The sequence below is a fragment of the Schistocerca nitens genome, chromosome 1, assembly GCF_023898315.1.
Source record: "Schistocerca nitens isolate TAMUIC-IGC-003100 chromosome 1, iqSchNite1.1, whole genome shotgun sequence".
Lineage (NCBI taxonomy): Eukaryota > Metazoa > Arthropoda > Insecta > Orthoptera > Acrididae > Schistocerca > Schistocerca nitens.
The window spans coordinates 469,107,681-469,124,034 of NC_064614.1; the positions used below are offsets into that span (position 1 = coordinate 469,107,681).

Genomic DNA, 16,354 nt, shown 5'->3' on the forward strand with positions numbered 1-16,354 from the left:
TCTTCTTGTCTAACTATTTATCGTCCATGTTTCACTTCCATACATGGCTACACTCCATACAAATACTTTCAGAAACGACTTCCTGACACTTAAATCTATACTCGATGTTAATAAATTTCTCTTCTTCAGAAACGATTTCCTTGCCATTGCCAGTCTACATTTTATATCCTCTGTACTTCGACCATCATCAGTTATTTTACTCCCTAAATAGCAAAACTCCTTTACTACTTTAAGTGTCTCATTTCCTAATCTAATCCCCTCAGCATCACCCGATTTAATTTGACTACATTCCATAATGAGGAGGTACGGAAACGAAAGGAGACAACGTGCTCTACAACAAAAGCTTTGGAGAATAGAGCGCTGCAGCGTTATCACACGTACACAGAATATATAGTCATAGATGGCCAAGGAAGATTTTAAGTTGGAAGCCACCCAGAAGAAGGAGGAGAGGAAGGCCAGCGCTAAGATGGGAAAAAATATATACAGGGAACAATGGAAGGTAGGTATCAGACCGGATGACTGGAACGAATGACACCTGTGGGGGTAGGGAATGCCTAACTCCAGGGGGAAACGCCGAAAAAGAAGACAGATAAGAATAATGTGCAATGTGGCGGCCTAGGGGTCACGTCCCTCGACAATCTATTTGCAACATAACTTAGTTTGTTATATTTTCATCGGTTCATCGTGAACGATAGTTAGCGGAAGTTCTAGTTCAGCAACACATTGTGACTCGTGGAAAAGTTTCTCTTGTGTCAATTCAAGATAGCAACTCACGCCACTTGTCAGACACTGCTAGCGAGGATAATCGTATGTGTAAATCGAGTGTACATTGTGCTCCTGTGTCATTATATTTAAGTTTTTTATATTGGGTTTATGAGGTGGAGCTAGAACATCGACTCGGTATGTACCTAGGTGAATATGGAAGACCGCTTTTAATCTGCGGTCGTATTGACTGGTGCATCAAACAGTCTTTAATCCGACGAGCAATTCTACTGCGTTTCTCTAAGATCAACCCACTGTGCGCTGAGTTACACGAAGAGGTAAACCACAATGCTCTGCGCATATACATCAGACGCATAGCACAAAGCCCATTCGTACATAAACAAGACAACATATTTATTTTCGTCTGGTACAACGGACAATTTCATCTCAGGAATAAATTAAAATAGTCTTCATAAGAATGAAGGCTTTGTTTCTATCGCCCCCAACATATATGCAATTAGGGATCCCTCTGCCCATTTCCCAGCCCATTGGGATATCTGGCTGTAAAGTTCTACAACTACTTGTACGGTTGTCGTGAGTACGGAATTAAATTTAGATACAGGTACGGCAGATTTGTTTTTGCAATTCGGCAATTACTGCTCAATACGTCTTTCGTGCGATACCCAGCGTCGAAGGAAAGCGTCGGATTGTTTCCCGTTACAACCAAAATGATTTTTAAAGCGTAGTTGTACGTGCCCATTCGATACAGCGGTCCCAGATTAGTCTAATGCGGTATTCGGTTTAGCCGTATGTTTTCACAGGATCATTAAAACACACGCACAATATCCAACAGCGACTTGCGTTCCGCACTGACCAACTGCTCCTACCGCCAAGCAGCATCGCTACTCACTCGCTTATGGGGTACTGATTAAAGCACGTTTACACCTGTGCGCCACGCGGCTAGTCGCCGTGCGGGTATGGCTTGTCTCACACGGATGTAGAGACGCCAAATGTGAACACTGATGGAATCACTATGTAGTACATGTTGAGGAAGAGGCATGCAACCTACGTGCGTGCCTCTACTTCCATGTGGGAAAAGCACAATCCCACGGCGACTAGGCGTAAGGCGCACAGGCGCAAACGCACCTTCATTCTTCATATTTTACTGTCCTTGTTAAAACATATGACTAAAACGACTATTGTACTAGACTAATATGGGACCACTGTATCGAATGCGCACGTAAAATTAAGCTTCCCTTTGTAAAGGGAATCAAACCAACGCTTCCCGTTGACACTGGACGTCGCATTATTTTGGGCTAACTCCCGCTGTTGTTGCAGTCTTCAGTCCAAAGACCGGTTTGGTGCATCTCTCCATGCTACTCTATTCTGTGTAAGCCTCCACATGTCTGAGTAACTATAGCAGCATACATCTTTCTGATTATGATTATTGTATTCATCTCTTAGTCTCCCACTGCGATTTTTACCCTCCTCACTTCCCTTCAGTACTAAATTGGTGATTTTTTTGATATCTCAGGCTTCCTATCAACTGAACCCTTCTTCTAGTCAGGATGTGCCACAAGGTTATTTTCTCCAGAATTCTATTCAATGCCTTCTCATTAGTTACGTTATCTACCCATCTAGCCTTCAGCGTTCTTCTGTAGCGCCATATTTCAAAAAAAGAACTTCCTGACACTTAAGCCCATACTCGATGTCTCCAGCTATACATTGTGAAAACAGAATTGCAAATATCTGCCGAAACACCAGAGGAAATGCGCATGACGGGTCAAGCAGCTAAAACATGCCAACCCAAATAAATCCAGAATTAATAAATAAATCCAGCTGCGGTTTTCGCCAAGTTACAGCGGACAAAATGGCGAATTTCCAGACTTTCCCAAGTAACTTTCACCGTTTATAGTCGTAGAATTTGCAAGAAGCTTCTAGGAGACTTCAACGAGATAACTTCCATGGAACTTTATCAAATAATACCAATATAATAGCGCAGGAAACCACTGTCCCCCGGACGCGAAATACGATCCACAAAGGTCTGACCTATTATACCAAATGTAAGCAAATACACAACTCAGGTATGGTTCATGTATTTGCCTGTGTGTTTGAAGCCCATCACATTGCGTTCTGCTGCTGTAGCAGTTAGATAAGTTGCTCGTAAAGTTGGTCAGAGATTCAAAATGTACACGTCAGTCGAAAACGTAAATATCATTTATGGCGAATGTCACCGAACTATTAGAACAGCGGTGCGGCTGTATGCTAGACAAACGGCAAACAGTGTGGTGCCAGCATGACGAACGTCCCTCCAATTCCATTAAGAGGACATTTAGAGAACAGTTTAACGGCCGTTCAGGAAACGCAAAATTCTCTGCACGCTCACCGGGCTTAACAACTATAATCTGTTTTCTGTAGCGGAAATTAAAACAAGGCGTCTATTAGCAAACACCGATATCTCCCGAAGGCATGAAAATAGTGCCTGATAAAACGGGCCTGCGAGGTCATCAACTCCACTTGAAATTCGACCTGTAGTATTGTATCTCCTTAACCACTTTATAGCGTATAGCAACCCCCAGAGTCAAAATTCAGAGCACTTGTTATGACAGCCGTCATAATAAATACACGACCCGCACCTGAGTTACGTGTTAGCTTACATTTGGTGTAATAGGGCAGACGTTTACGGAACCTCTTCTCGAGACGGCGGAACAATTGATTACGGCATAGTTATCTTGATACCATTTGATCGAGTCCCACACAAGATACGTCGTTAAAGCTCTCCTAGAAGCTTCTTTCAAATGCCACAGATAAAAGAATATTGTTCCATTAGAAAATGACAAGGTCGGTGTCTTAATTCGGCAACTATAAACGATAAAAATTACTTGAGAACGTCAGGAAATTTGCCATATTGTTCGTTATAACTTGACGAAAACAGCACCTCGATATACACTCCTGGAAATTGAAATAAGAACACCGTGAATTCATTGTCCCAGGAAGGGGAAACTTTATTGACACATTCCTGGGGTCAGATACATCACATGATCACACTGACAGAACCACAGGCACATAGACACAGGCAACAGAGCATGCACAATGTCGGCACTAGTACAGTGTATATCCACCTTTCGCAGCAATGCAGGCTGCTATTCTCCCATGGAGACGATCGTAGAGATGCTGGATGTAGTCCTGTGGAACGGCTTGCCATGCCATTTCCACCTGGCGCCTCAGTTGGACCAGCGTTCGTGCTGGACGTGCAGACCGCGTGAGACGACGCTTCATCCAGTCCCAAACATGCTCAATGGGGGACAGATCCGGAGATCTTGCTGGCCAGGGTAGTTGACTTACACCTTCTAGAGCACGTTGGGTGGCACGGGATACATGCGGACGTGCATTGTCCTGTTGGAACAGCAAGTTCCCTTGCCGGTCTAGGAATGGTAGAACGATGGGTTCGATGACGGTTTGGATGTACCGTGCACTATTCAGTGTCCCCTCGACGATCACCAGTGGTGTACGGCCAGTGTAGGAGATCGCTCCCCACACCATGATGCCGGGTGTTGGCCCTCTGTGCCTCGGTCGTATGCAGTCCTGATTGTGGCGCTCACCTGCACGGCGCCAAACACGCATACGACCATCATTGGCACCAAGGCAGAAGCGACTCTCATCGCTGAAGACGACACGTCTCCATTCGTCCCTCCATTCACGCCTGTCGCGACACCACTGGAGGCGGGCTGCACGATGTTGGGGCGTGAGCGGAAGACGGCCTAACGGTGTGCGGGACCGTAGCCCAGCTTCATGGAGACGGTTGCGAATGGTCCTCGCCGATACCCCAGGAGCAACAGTGTCCCTTATTTGCTGGGAAGTGGCGGTGCGGTCCCCTACGGCACTGCGTAGGATCCTACGGTCTTGGCGTGCATCCGTGCGTCGCTGCGGTCCGGTCCCAGGTCGACGGGCACGTGCACCTTCCGCCGACCACTGGCGACAACAGCGATGTACTGTGGAGACCTCACGCCCCACGTGTTGAGCAATTCGGCGGTACGTCCACCCGGCCTCCCGCATGCCCACTATACGCCCTCGCTCAAAGTCCGTCAACTGCACATACGGTTCACGTCCACGCTGTCGCGGCATGCTACCAGTGTTAAAGACTGCGATGGAGCTCCGTATGCCACGGCAAACTGGCTGACACTGACGGCGGCGGTGCACAAATGCTGCGCAGCTAGCGCCATTCGACGGCCAACACCGCGGTTCCTGGTGTGTCCGCTGTGCCGTGCGTGTGATCATTGCTTGTACAGCCCTCTCGCAGTGTCCGGAGCAAGTATGGTGGGTCTGACACACCGGTGTCAATGTGTTCTTTTTTCCATTTCCAGGAGTGTATTTATTCATTCTGGATATATTTAGGGTGGACTATCTTAGCTGCCTCACCTCGTATATTATCGACCATCAGTTAATGAAAAAATGAAGGAGGCCTAAACTGTTGGAAGAATGGTTTATTCTACGAATTCATTCACAACCCCTTTCAAGTTCACAACCGTTCTCCAACTTCGACCGCAAATGAACTTTATAATTTTCTGATCTTTCCTTTCTCGACCAAGTTCTTTGAATATTGTCGTGTGCACCTAAATTCTAGAAAATGGGAACCAAAGCTATGCATTATACAACCTACTGCTCTCTCATCTTAATAGAAGCATACCAGATTGACGTTCTTGATACAGTAACTTGCAACATAGTCCCAGCCCCATCTACATCCGTACTCCATAAGGTATGGACCAGAGCAGGGCATTTGAATGGAGGGCGTACAGTAATTCTGACCAGTAGTAAAATGCGCTTGACAGGATGACAAGTATCGCACAGTGGCCGGCCGCGTGGCCGATCGGTTCTAGGCGCTTCAGTCCGGAACCGCGCTGCTGCTACTGTCGCAGGTTCGAATCCTGCCTCGGGCATGGATGTGGGGGATGTCCTTAGGTTAGTTAGGTTTAAGTAGTTCTAAGTCTAGGGGACTGATGACCTTAGAGGTTAAGTCCCATAGTGCTTAGAACCATTTGAACCATTTGAACCCGCAGAGTGATGATGATTTTGGTTTGTGGGGCGCTCAGCGGCGTAGTTATCAGCGCTCATACGAGTTCCCAATCTTGCCACTTTCCACTCTCGCTATTTCCGGAATGATATTGAGGACAACACAATCATCAAGTTCCCGGGCGAAGAAAATCCCCAACCCGGTCGGGAATCGAAGTCGTGATCCAGAGGTAGCTGCGCTTTTTTTCTCATTTTGTTTCGTTGATGTTCGTTGCTCTTGTCCGGGGTGGACGTACTATGACACCCGTTGAAGATCAGCGTTGATCCATTCACTCAGTTTTTTTTTTATTACAGAGGGCCGCCAACTTTACGACCAAACACGCTGAGCTACCGTGCCGGTGCCACTAGACCACGAGATGCGGACATCTCGTAGAATGTGATTTCATTCAAGATGGAACTCTGGTTCGCTTTTAATGAAGAACGAAGGAAGTCTTCTGATGAGTTCTCCGGTCATCCAGCGGTACGATCATACAATTCGGTGAACAACTGATGTCCACTATTTAACAAAGATCTCTGCAATTTGTGTGCAGCAGAACTTCAAGTGGGATCAGTAAGATAGCACTTCTCTTGTAAGAAAAGAAAGGATGTTCCCCCTAAGAGGGTTTTGCGTGCACAATTACGAAGAGTATCAAAGTTTTCTGACGACCACCTTACTGAAAGTCGCACATGAAAAGAAAGGCTTAGTCTGTTATGACTAATTTTACAGTATTTACGTTCACTTTTCACAATTGTCAGCGTGTTGAAAGACAAACAACGGCGAAAGGAATAACCAGCATTGCTATTCGCTCACTAATTTCTGACAACACGTTCTTGGTAAGCGGTAACACGCTGGACAGACCTAGCTCAGAAGAGCAGCAGACCGACACGAGAAATGTACTCGGGAGGAATGGGGTTGAAATCGTCTTCCGGTTAACGTGATTTACGTTTTCCAAGGATTCCATAAGTAATACTACCGAGCGAGGTGGCGCAGTGGTTAGCACACTGGACTCGCATTCGGGAGGACGACGGTTCAATCCCGCGTCCGGCCATCCTGATTTCCCTAAATCGCTCCAGGCAAATGCCGGGATGGTTCCTTTGAAAGGGCACGGCCGACTTCCTTCCCCGTTCTTCCCTAATCCGATGAGACGGATGACCTCGCTGTCTGGTCTCCTCCCCCAAAAACAACAACAACAACAAGTTACACTACGTGAAATCCGGGCTGGTTCAATGAGAAAAAATACGGTCCACCCCTCCCACTCACCCTGCTCTACGCAGATCTTGTGCTGTTTATTTAATGCTATTGATATCGCCTGGAAGACAAACAGAAAAACATAAACGTTTCCTCCCTCTTGTCTTGTCTTTCCGACAAACTGTTATTGAGGTTAATATTGTCCGTAGTTTCTTCAAATCGCTTAATCGTTATGTAATCGTTATGGAGTATCACTGACGATGATTCTGACAATGTAACTCGGTATTCAACTGCTATGCTTACGTATATCCTGCTTACTGAACCAGAAAACACAAAGGATACAATGAGGTGAAGAGCCATGGGACAGCTGCTAGCATCATGTCGCAGCTCCTTTTTCCCGCCGTAATGCAGCAACGCGAAGTGGCATGGGCTCAACAAGTCGTTGCAAGTCTGCTGCAGAAATACTGAGCCATGCCGCCTGTGTAGCCGCCCATAATAGCAGTAATGTTGCCGGTGCAGGACTTTGTGCACGAACTGACCTCTCGATTATCCCCATAAATTTTCGACGGGATTAGCGTGTGGCGATCTGGGTGGACAAAGTATTCGCTCGAACTGTCCAGAATATTCTTCAAACCAATCGCGAACCGCTGTGGCCTGATGATAGACCGAATTCTCATCCATAAAATTGTATCGTTACTTGGGAGTGTGAAGTTTATGGCTGACTGCAAATTGTCTCCAAGTAGCCGAGCATAACCATTTTCAGTCAATGATCGATTCACTTGGAGCGGAGGACCCAACCCATTCCACGTAAACACAGTCCACACCATTATGGAGCCATCACCAGCTGGCGCAGTGCCTTGTTGACAACTTGGGTCCAGGGCTTCGTGAGGTCTGCGACATATTCGAGCCCTACCATCAGCTCTTAAAAACTGAAATCGGGAATCATCTGAGAAGGCCACGAGTTTGTAGTCGTATGGAGTCTAACCGACGTTGTCACGAGTCCCGAAGAGGCGCTCCAGGCGATATCTGCTGCCGTAGCCCATTAACGCCAAATTTCTCCGCATTGTCCCAAAGAATTGATTTCTTCGGTTATTTCACGTAGTGTTGCTTGTCTGTTAGCACTCACACCTCTACGCAAATGCCACTGCTCCCGGACGTTAACTGAAGGCCTTCAGTCACTACCTTGTCCGTGGTGAGAGGTAATGCTCGAAATCTGGCATTCACGGCACGCGCTTGACACTGTGTATCTCGAAATGTTGAATTCCCTAACGATTTCAGAAATCGAATGTCCCATGCATCGAGCTTCAAATACCATTCCGTGTTCCAAGTCTGTTAATTCCCATCGTACGGCCACATCACGTCGGAAATCTTTTCACATGAATCATCTGAGTACAAATGACAGCTCCGCCAAGGCATTGCCCTTTTAAAATTTGTGTACGCGGCACTACCGCCATCTGTATATGTGCATATCGCTGTCCCATGGCTTTTGTCAAATGGTTCAAATGGCTCTGAGCACTGTGGGACTTAACATCTGAGGTCATCAGTCCCCTAGACTTAGAACTATTTAAACCTAACTAACCTAAGGACATCACACACATCCATGCCCGAGGCAGGATTCGAACCTAAGACCGTAGCAGTTGCGCTGTTCCGGAATGAAGCGCCTAGAACCGCTCGGCCACAACGGCCGGCTGGCTTTTGTCACACCAGTGTACATTAACGTGTTGGAATTACGATACAATAAAACTTGATCCGCCACTAGTGAAAATTGATTACGTTTTGACATTGCCTGGTAGAGCGTAGCAACCAAGAAATTTCACATGACACACACTCACACACAAACACACACACACACACACACACACACACAGAGAGAGAGAGAGAGAGAGAGAGAGAGAGAGAGCGTAAGTAAGATGAACCACAAAAAAAGTCAGTCTACAGTATAACAGTTGAAAGTAACTTTGTTTAGCTGCCTGTATCGGTCTATTTCACTTAGCAGAGCCAGCTTATTGGCTTTGTCTTTTTTAAACATTTAATATTATGATAAAACTATTTACGGTGACGGAAAGCGTTGTATATGACATTTATTGCATGAAAAAGATTCTAACACCTCCTAAAAACGAAAAATCATAAATGTTTTGAAAACGCAATAAAAATATTAGGAGCTGCAACTTATGACTGTTAAAACAGACATTAAACCTGTTTTACGGCAAGTCGTGGAGTGTGTGGCTGCAGAAATAGCCGCTGAACACTGCTAACAAACATTTCACCTGTTCCCCTATATTTAAGAGAAAAGTAATCCTTGGGCGGAAAAAGATGTTCGTATTGTAGCTGCAGATTTCTATTGCTATAATAATTACCTAGAGGAATAATAGGGGAAAAATGGATATTAGAGCAAATGCATTCTAAATCTGTGATGTATTCATAAAATCAACAGTTAAGGATTGTTATCCCGTAAGGAAATGCTTCCATAATAAGTAACATGTTGTAGCCCCTAAAATAGCGTGCATGATTATAATGGCAAACGTAATCAAGACGCATGTGAACGTGGCAGTCTGTGTGTTATTATGGCGACCCGGCCGCTATTCCAAATAGACACACAGTTCGTTGGTAATTTCTGATTACAGTTTACAATCGGCTTTCCCATTACCTCTATGACAAAAGACTCTCTCAAACTGTTTCGGCTTCTCGATAATGGACGGTTACTTCTGACCGAACGTGATTAAAAACGGACTGTCGTCTGCAACATCTGTAAACAGTAAAAAGAGTGCTGGGAAAGCTCACAGAAGCCTCCTCGTATGCTACGTTCAGTGCTGATGTGAAATTTCCCCAGTACGTAAAGAAGCTTGGAAGGCAGAACCATCTGATTGCACACGTGTTCCTTTACCGCCCACTTCTCTTCTACCCGTTAAGACAGAAAAAGGAGTTAGCTGGTAATTATCAGGTTGTTCGGGAGGGGAAAAGTGTGTTGCACATTAGACTCATAGCCGTTCCGCACAGCCAAAAAGAGCAGATGGAAATAGCTCTATGAGTGACCGCCACACACCTTGTAGAAGTAACTTTTTTTCGTATACATTATTTTCTGCTTCGGAAAACGCGTAAGTCTGCGCAACATGACAACTCAAGCGAGTAATAATTCAGATTACTACTATCGTTGAAGCTCCAGATTGAGAGTGGTGGCGCCGTGGCCACACAAAATGTTCAAAAATGGTTCAAATGGCTCTGAGCACTATGGGACTTAACATCTGAGGTCATCAGTCCCCTAGACCTTAGAACTGCTTAAACCTAACTAACCTAAGGACAACACACAGCCATGGCTAATGCAGGATTCGAACCTGCGACCGTAGCAGTCACGCGGTCCCGGACTGAAGAGCCTAGAACCGCTCGGCCACCGCGGCCGGCCCACACAAATTGTAATCGTGTTCACGATGTGTGGGGTTCCATTAACAAGCCAAGGTCGATTTCCTACCACAACTGACATACTGCTCCGTTTCTAGTGACGTCGATGTAGAGGCAACGCTTAACTCCAACCTTCTTTAATATCGCTGTTCTGCATGTATGTTTCACTGTGGTCCGCTTACTCCGGATGGTTATGATGGTTTCATTGTTGCTACATTGGCCCGTCCCGAAGTATTTGGGGAGTACATATTTTTAGCGTGGTTTGGTTTGGTTTGTGGGGGTTAAAGGGACCAGACTATTTTTAGCGTGAGTGATACTATTAGAAGCATACAAAAATTTGATAAAGTTGACACAGTGTATTTAATTTTAGAAGTGATGAACATACAGTTAGGGTTTCTGTTAGACTTACTATCCTTTGTCACTTTTACATGTAAATTGCTGCAGCAGAGGAATGGTCAATATTGTAGGATGTGACAGGAACGATCATTCTAAGCAAAGTAATTCAGTAAATAAAGGCTCTAAACTGCATTCCTTAAGAGCTATGAGCACTTCTTTATCTTCGATACAGTGAAACAAATCTCTTCTTCTGCAAGCACCCAAAAGGGTACTTTCAGGGAAAAGTCGCGCAACGAATTTCTTCATATAAATGTTCATATTCATACAAGCCACGATGTGGTACCTTGTATCACTAGTAGTCATTTCCTTTCCTGTCCGAGCCGGTCGCTGCGGCCGAGCGGTTCTAGAAGACGCTTCAGTCTGGAACCGCGCGACCGCTACGTCGCAGGTCCGAATACTGCCTCGAGCATGGATGTGTATGATGTCCTTAGGTTAGTTAGGTTTAAGTAGTTCTAAGTTCCAGAGGACTGATGACCTCAGATGTTATGTCCCATAGTGCTCAGAGTTATTTAAACTTTACGCAAAATGTACGCTGGCGGCAGTAGAACTGTTCTGCAGTCAGCTTCAAATGCCGGTTCTCTTCACTCCAGAGACTCCCAATTGAATTCACGAAGCATCTCCGTAACAATCGCGTGTTGATCGAACCTACTGGTAACAAATCTAACAGTACGCCTCTAAATTGCGTCGATGTTTACCTTTAATCCGACATGCTGGAGAAACCAAACACTCGAGTAGTAGTCAAGAAAGGGTCGCACTAGTGTTTGATACGCGGTCTCCTTCCAGGTGAACCACTTTCATTAATTCCCCCAGTAAACCTAAGTCGACGATTCGTTTCACTGCTACCGTCCTTACGTGTTCTGCAATGTTACGCCTAGATACTCAATAGACGTGAGTGTATTCTAACGATAAGGGATCGTTTCTCCTACTTATCTGCATTACTTTTCAGTGCTCTACATTTAGAGCAAGCTCCCATTCATCAGACAACTAGCAGTGTTGTTTAAGTCATCCTGTATCGCCCAAGGACGACACCTTCCCGTGCACAGCAGCATCATCAGCAAACAGCGGCAGATTGCTGCGAACCCTGCCCGTCATATCATTTATGTATAAGGAGCAGTCCAATGAAAAGAAGACAGAAAAAAGTACGTGAACTGTTTACTATTTCACTAGTAATCACCGTAAATGTTAATTCATTTATCCCACTGTGAGACAAGACTGCCAATACCTTCACGGAAAGCCGGCCGCTGGTGGCCGAGCGGTTCTGGCACTACAGTCTGGAACCGCGCGACCGCTACGGTCGCAGGTTCGAATCCTGCCTCGGGCATGGATGTGTGTGTTGTCCTTAGGTTAGTTAGGTTTAAGTAGTTCTAAGTTCTAGGGGACTAATGACCTCAGCAGTTGAGTCCCATAGTGCTCAGAGCCATTTGAACCTTCACGGAAAAAATGTTTCCGGTTGCCTACGGAACAATGATTGTACCCAGACGTGCACTTCTTCGAAGTAAACCGACGGCGACGAATGTCTTTCTTCGGGGCTCCAGAAATATGGAAATAGCTTGGGGAGAGATCGGGACTGTATGGAAGACGTAAGGGCTTCCCAGCGAAGCTTCTGCAGCGCAGTCGAAACAGTCGTACCAACATATGAAGAAAGACATTCGTGGCCGTCGATTTGCTTCGGGCAAGGAGGTGCTCGCGTTGGTACAGTCCTGGTTCTGTAGGCAACCGGAAACATCTTTCCATGAAGTCATTGGCCGTCTTGTCTCACAGTGGGATAATGTATTAACAGCCGGCCGCGGTGGTCTCGCGGTTCTAGGCGCGCAGTCCGGAACCGTGAGACTGCTACGGTCGCAGGTTCGAATCCTGCCTCGGGCATGGATGTGTGTGATGTCCTTAGGTTAGTTAGGTTTAAGTAGTTCTAAGTTCTAGGGGACTGATGACCACAGCAGTTGAGTCCCATAGTGCTCAGAGCCATTTGAACCATAATGTATTAACAAATGGTTCAAATGGCTCTAAGCACTATGGGATTTAACATCTGAGGTCATCAGTCCCCTAGACTTAGAACTACTTAAGCCTAACGAACCTAAGGACATCACACACATCCACGCCCGAGGCAGGATTCGAACCTGCGACCGTAACAGCAGCGTGGTTCCGGACTGAAGCGCCTAGAACCGCTCAAATGTATTAACAGTTGTGCCCATTACTACTGGTATAATAAACAATTTAGTTACTTTTTTCCTATTTCGTTTACGTTTGACCGACCCTTCATAAACTGATGCAATCAAGAAACTGGTATAGGCATCCGTATTCAAATACAGTGATATGTAAACAGGCAGAATACGGAGCTGCAGTCGGCAACGTCTATACAAGACAAGAAGTGTCTAGCGCACTTGTTCGATCCGTTACTGCTGCTATAATCGCTGCTTATTAATATTTAAGCGAATTCGAACGTGGTGTTATAGTCGGCGCACCAGCAATGTGACACAGCATCTCCGAGGTAGCTGTGAAGTGGGGATTTTCCTGTACGACCATTTCGCGAGTGTACCGTGAATACCAGGAATTCCGTAAAACGTCAGATCTCCGACATCGCTGCTTCCGGAACCAACGACGACTGAAGAGAGTCGTTCAACGTTACAGAAGTGCAACCCTCCCGCAAATTGCTGCAAATTTCAACGATGGGCCATCAGTGTCAGCGTGCAAACGAATCAACGAAACATCATCGATATGACCTTTCGGGGCCGAAAGCCCACTCGTGTACCTTCGATGACTGAACGATGCAAAACTTTACGCCTCGCCCGGGTCCGTCAACACCGGCATTGGACGGTTAATGACTGGAAACATGTTGCCTGGTCGGAGGAGTCTCGTTTAAAATTTTATCGACCGGATGGACGTGAACGGGTATGGAGACAACCTCATGAATGCATGGACCCTTCATGACAGTAGCCGACTGTTCCAGCTGGTAGAGGCTTGGTAATGGCGTGGGGCTCTGCAGTTTGAGTGAAATGGGACTCCTGATACGTCTAGATACGACTCTGACAGGTGACACGTACGTAAGCATCCTGTCTGATCACCTGCATCCATTCATGTCCATTGAGCATTAAAACGCACTTGAGCAATTCCAGCTGGACAATGCGACACCACACACGTCCATAATTGCTGCAGAGTGGCTCCAGGAACACTCTTGTGCGTTTAAACACTTTCGCTGGCCACCAAACTCCCCAGTCATGAACATTACTGAGCATATCTGCGATGCCTTGCAACGTGCTGTTCAGAAGAGATCTCCACCCCCTATTACTCTTACGGATTTATGGACAATCCTGCAGGATTCATGGTGTCAAATCCCTCCAGCTCTATTTCAGACATTAGTCGAGTCCATGCCACGTTGTGTTGCGGCAGTTCCGCGGACTCACGGAGTCCCTACACAATATTAGGCAGGTGTACCAGCTTCTTGTCTCTGATGAACACTCGCCGCCGAGGATAAAGTAGTGGGTTCTGTTACTTCCTTCCATATGTCTCGTGAAGAGATCACTCGACAAAATCCGAGAATTCAGAGCTCACCCGGAGGTTCACTGAAAATCATTTTGCCCACGCGCCTATAGCAAACTAAAAAGGGAAGCGATAACAAGAAGTGGTGCCCGCAGTTTTCGCGGCACACACTGCAACGAGACTTGCAGAGTACAGTTGCAGCTTTTGATACATATTTGAGCGATAGTGCTTATGAGACGCCGAGGTGATGCACACCTAAACGTACGTCTTAGAAACATCGTTAACACTAAGCAACCCCCTATAGTTCACATGACACTAACAAATAATGACGTAGTCCCCCAGTAGCAATAAAATGCATTTACCATGGTAATTTTAGGTTTCGATAACCTGGCTCTAGACTAGTGTCAGAAAGGAAATGAAAATAATAGTGGTTCTTGCTATTTTCTAAATACCCGACTGTTTTTACTACATAATACAGTCACTACGTTCAAATTCATTAACACATGTCTGTAAGGTCTGCAGCGATCGGGGTTTCGCGCTCGCTGTGTGAGTACTTCTGATTTCTTTACACTATCAGTTATCCAGGCCGTACTAGGTCATCTGTAAACTGTTTTAAGGATCCAGGATTACAATCCACTCGGAAAATTTAAGCTCGACGCGGCATTATTTGAAGTGAATATTGAAATACTTCCTTCAAAAATGTCAGGGCCAATTAACTTCCCGAGTACTAGGCTCAAGTCAACATTAAAAAAACATCGGAACGAACATTATACGCATGGGAAACAATTTGCGAAATTTTTGTAGAAAACTTTAAGAGCAATGAAAAAAGCTTACTACTGTGTAAAAGATCTGTGTGACTGTCACAGAGCTGCAAGAACCTTTTTTTGTTCATTCGGTAATGCTGAAAAAGAAATGTAATTGATTAAGTGTTACATATTAACAGTATAGACAGATACGTCGGCAAGTTTTCAACTTATCCATTCATTCAATACAGTCGTAAAGCCGGCAGCAGTTAATGAATAACGCCGTCCATCGGATGTTGGAGACAAGTATCCTCTGAATGATTCGATGCCTATATAAAGATGTCTGCATAGAAATATGGGACTATATCTATGCCCTTAGCGTGAAACTCGTGTATTACAGTACTGTATACTGGACAGATGAAACTTCCTCCAACGACAAACAAAACAGTACCTAATATCTATGCTTACTATTTCTCAGAAAATCAGTTTGCGAAGATTTCCTACTTTATGTATGCTATATTCGACATATTAATTCGCTTACCAGGCGTTCTTTAAAAGCGAAAATTTACTTTAAGAATATTTGATGTATCGAATTAATTGTTGCCAGGAATTCGAAAAGCAAATGTCAGTTTAACGTAATCAGCCTATAGGACACCACAAAATTTCGTAAACTGGTTCATATATCTGTATTCCAAGCCAGAAAGAGCACTGAAAAATGCTGCGATATGTTAAACAAGCTCTTCTCTTAAAACACAGGCGCCAGAGTTTGATTCAGCATCAGCAATCTACACTATTCACAAAATGATTAGATAATGTAAGGTTAGGTCACAGACGCTTTACCTGTACACTGTATTAAACACTTTGAAAATGGATTACGAATAAAAGCTTAACACGGAACCGCAATCAGTATATTGCAACGTGCGAACACAATGTTAACTGTGCACTACACAACTGGTAAGAATCACAGAGAAGTTGAGTGGCTGTAACTCACCCTCCGCCACGACACCCACTAGCGCCGCAGCTGTGAGCAGCAACAGCAGCCGCAGACACGCAGGCCAGTCCATGCTGTCCTGGGACTTCTGCTACCTTCCAGGTGGACCTCGCGATGCGCGGCCGCATGCAACAATGCGTCGCTCTCGTGGCGTCCACAACTCGAGGCGCCCGCCAGGAGGTTCGCGATCGCAGCGCTCGTAGCGGCCGAAATCCCAACTATAAGGAACTCGCTAGCGGCAGCTGCGGTGGTCGCCGGTAAAGCAGATTCCCTATTATCGGCATTTTACATTCGATTCTGATGACCGACTCCTGACAAATGCTGCCACTTTCGGGTAGATCTGTAACTACCTTGGAGAAATTGTAGTCACCAAGAGTCTTCAGCTTCTCGTTACGTCTCTTCCAGAAGACA

The 16,354-nt window shown here is 45.6% G+C and overlaps 1 protein-coding gene across 1 annotated transcript in view; it reads right to left on the minus strand.

Moving 5' to 3' along the window:
- The window catches only part of LOC126236026 (uncharacterized), a 332,303-nt gene extending 316,231 nt beyond the window's left edge, over positions 1-16,072 (minus strand). The window contains exon 1 of the mRNA XM_049945051.1: positions 15,944-16,072. Coding sequence (XP_049801008.1) covers positions 15,944-16,016 — 73 coding nt within the window. The 5' untranslated portion in view covers positions 16,017-16,072. The remainder of the gene's footprint in view (positions 1-15,943) is intronic.
- Positions 16,073-16,354: the final 282 nt, after the last annotated feature.